Source organism: Rutidosis leptorrhynchoides, chromosome 4 (assembly GCF_046630445.1).
Source record: "Rutidosis leptorrhynchoides isolate AG116_Rl617_1_P2 chromosome 4, CSIRO_AGI_Rlap_v1, whole genome shotgun sequence".
Taxonomy (NCBI): domain Eukaryota; kingdom Viridiplantae; phylum Streptophyta; class Magnoliopsida; order Asterales; family Asteraceae; genus Rutidosis; species Rutidosis leptorrhynchoides.
The window spans coordinates 193,911,050-193,912,642 of NC_092336.1; the positions used below are offsets into that span (position 1 = coordinate 193,911,050).

The 1,593-nt window shown below is 28.2% G+C and overlaps 1 protein-coding gene across 1 annotated transcript; it reads right to left on the reverse strand.

Moving 5' to 3' along the window:
• Window positions 1-222: 222 nt before the first annotated feature.
• Window positions 223-1,008, reverse strand: LOC139845443 (transcription factor IBH1-like). Its single transcript, XM_071835700.1, has one exon. The coding sequence runs from the start codon at window positions 859-861 to the stop codon at window positions 355-357; it is 507 nt and encodes a 168-aa protein (XP_071691801.1). The 5' UTR covers window positions 862-1,008; the 3' UTR covers window positions 223-354.
• Window positions 1,009-1,593: the final 585 nt, after the last annotated feature.

Consider the following 1,593-nt stretch of genomic DNA (forward strand, 5'->3'; position numbering starts at 1 on the left):
ATTTCTATTTTTGTAAGATCACCCTAAAATAATACTATTTAAAAAAAAATCCATAAAATTGAATTCAAAATTCATTTTAGAATTTTCACACAAACAACATAAAAGTACATCTAATTAAATAAATATATTACAAAACACACAAAAAGTAAGGACATGATTATCAACTTGTATATTGTACAAATCCAACATTTATAACTTTTAAAATAGATTAAAAAACATCCCAATCCCATAACACCACCTTATACCTTTTGAACATAAGTATAAGCATTCTCTTTTTCTAAACATTAATTCTATTAACAATAATGTATACATATACATATAAATGTTTGTATGAAAGTATATATGTTTGCATATTCAAATGGCAGTGTAGAGATTCACAAGTGTTTTCATGACCTCTACCTGAGCAGCAAGACACTTTATATAATCAGCAGTTTCACCCATCAAACACCATGAATTCATGGTTTCACCACCAGGAACAAGTTTCCTTAACTTCAATTCTTGACCCGAATTCTTAAAAATATCAAAATCTTCCCTTTTAGGAATACGGTTTCTTTTCTTTAGATGCACCTTCGCATGATGATGAAAATTAATACCAAATTTATGATCAAGTTTAATTTTTTTCCTTACCAATAAACCCTTGTTTCTTGATCGATTTCTAATCTTCCGTAAAACCGCACAACTCCAAGCTCTTTTTGATCCAACGATAGAAGCCATAGTAGTGTATGCTGCAATCGCGACCCTACGTGACCTTAGAGAAATTTTGTTAGCATTTGATGATCTTTTTATGCTGTTTATGTTATTTAAAGATCGAATAAAACGATGTGCAAATTCGTTCTTGAGATGGGTAGGGTTTGGTGACATGATAAATAGATCTTGAATTAGGGTTATGTGAAAAAGGTCAAAACTGATTATGAATTTGGAAGATTTTGTTTCTGACACAAAGGGGTCCTCAAGAAGAAAGAAAGAAAAAATTCAAGAAAATGAAATGAACTTTGTTCTGACACAAAATCTAGTTTAGAGAGAGAGAGAGAATTGTGGTTGTGATATATAAACGTGTGAAGAGATAAAAAGAAGAAGAAAAAGAATAAAAAGTCTGTGAAGGAGAGAGCGAATACTTGGGATGTAATCTTTGTGCATAATTATATTATATTATTATATTATTATTTTTGTAGTTATTGAGCTGACAACAAGCGTTGATTTATTAACGATTTGACTGACTTTTAGAGCCTAAATTAAATTTTAGACAAGATTTAAAACTCATGAAAATTTGATTTTACCATTTTTATGGCGTATCAATTTTATTTATTGCTACTTTTGAGAGTGTTTCACTATGGATGAAAAAATGACTTGTCTTTATTTTCAGATAGGGGAAGGATTGTCTACATCTTACCTCTCCATACACCACTTATGTAGTATTGGATTTTGTTGTTGTTGTTTTGTATTATTATTTTTGTTTGTATAATAATAATAAGAAAAATAATATAATAATTATAATTATAATTATAATTATAATTATAATAATAATATAATAGTTTTACTTAAAAAGCAATTTAAAGTAGGTTTTGATGGTTCAAAGCAACATGTTACGTTAGT

What these genes read in the sequence shown, in the direction of transcription:
- LOC139845443 (XM_071835700.1), bottom strand. Translation starts at nt 861, where the DNA reads ATGTCACCAAACCCTACCCATCTCAAGAACGAATTTGCACATCGTTTT.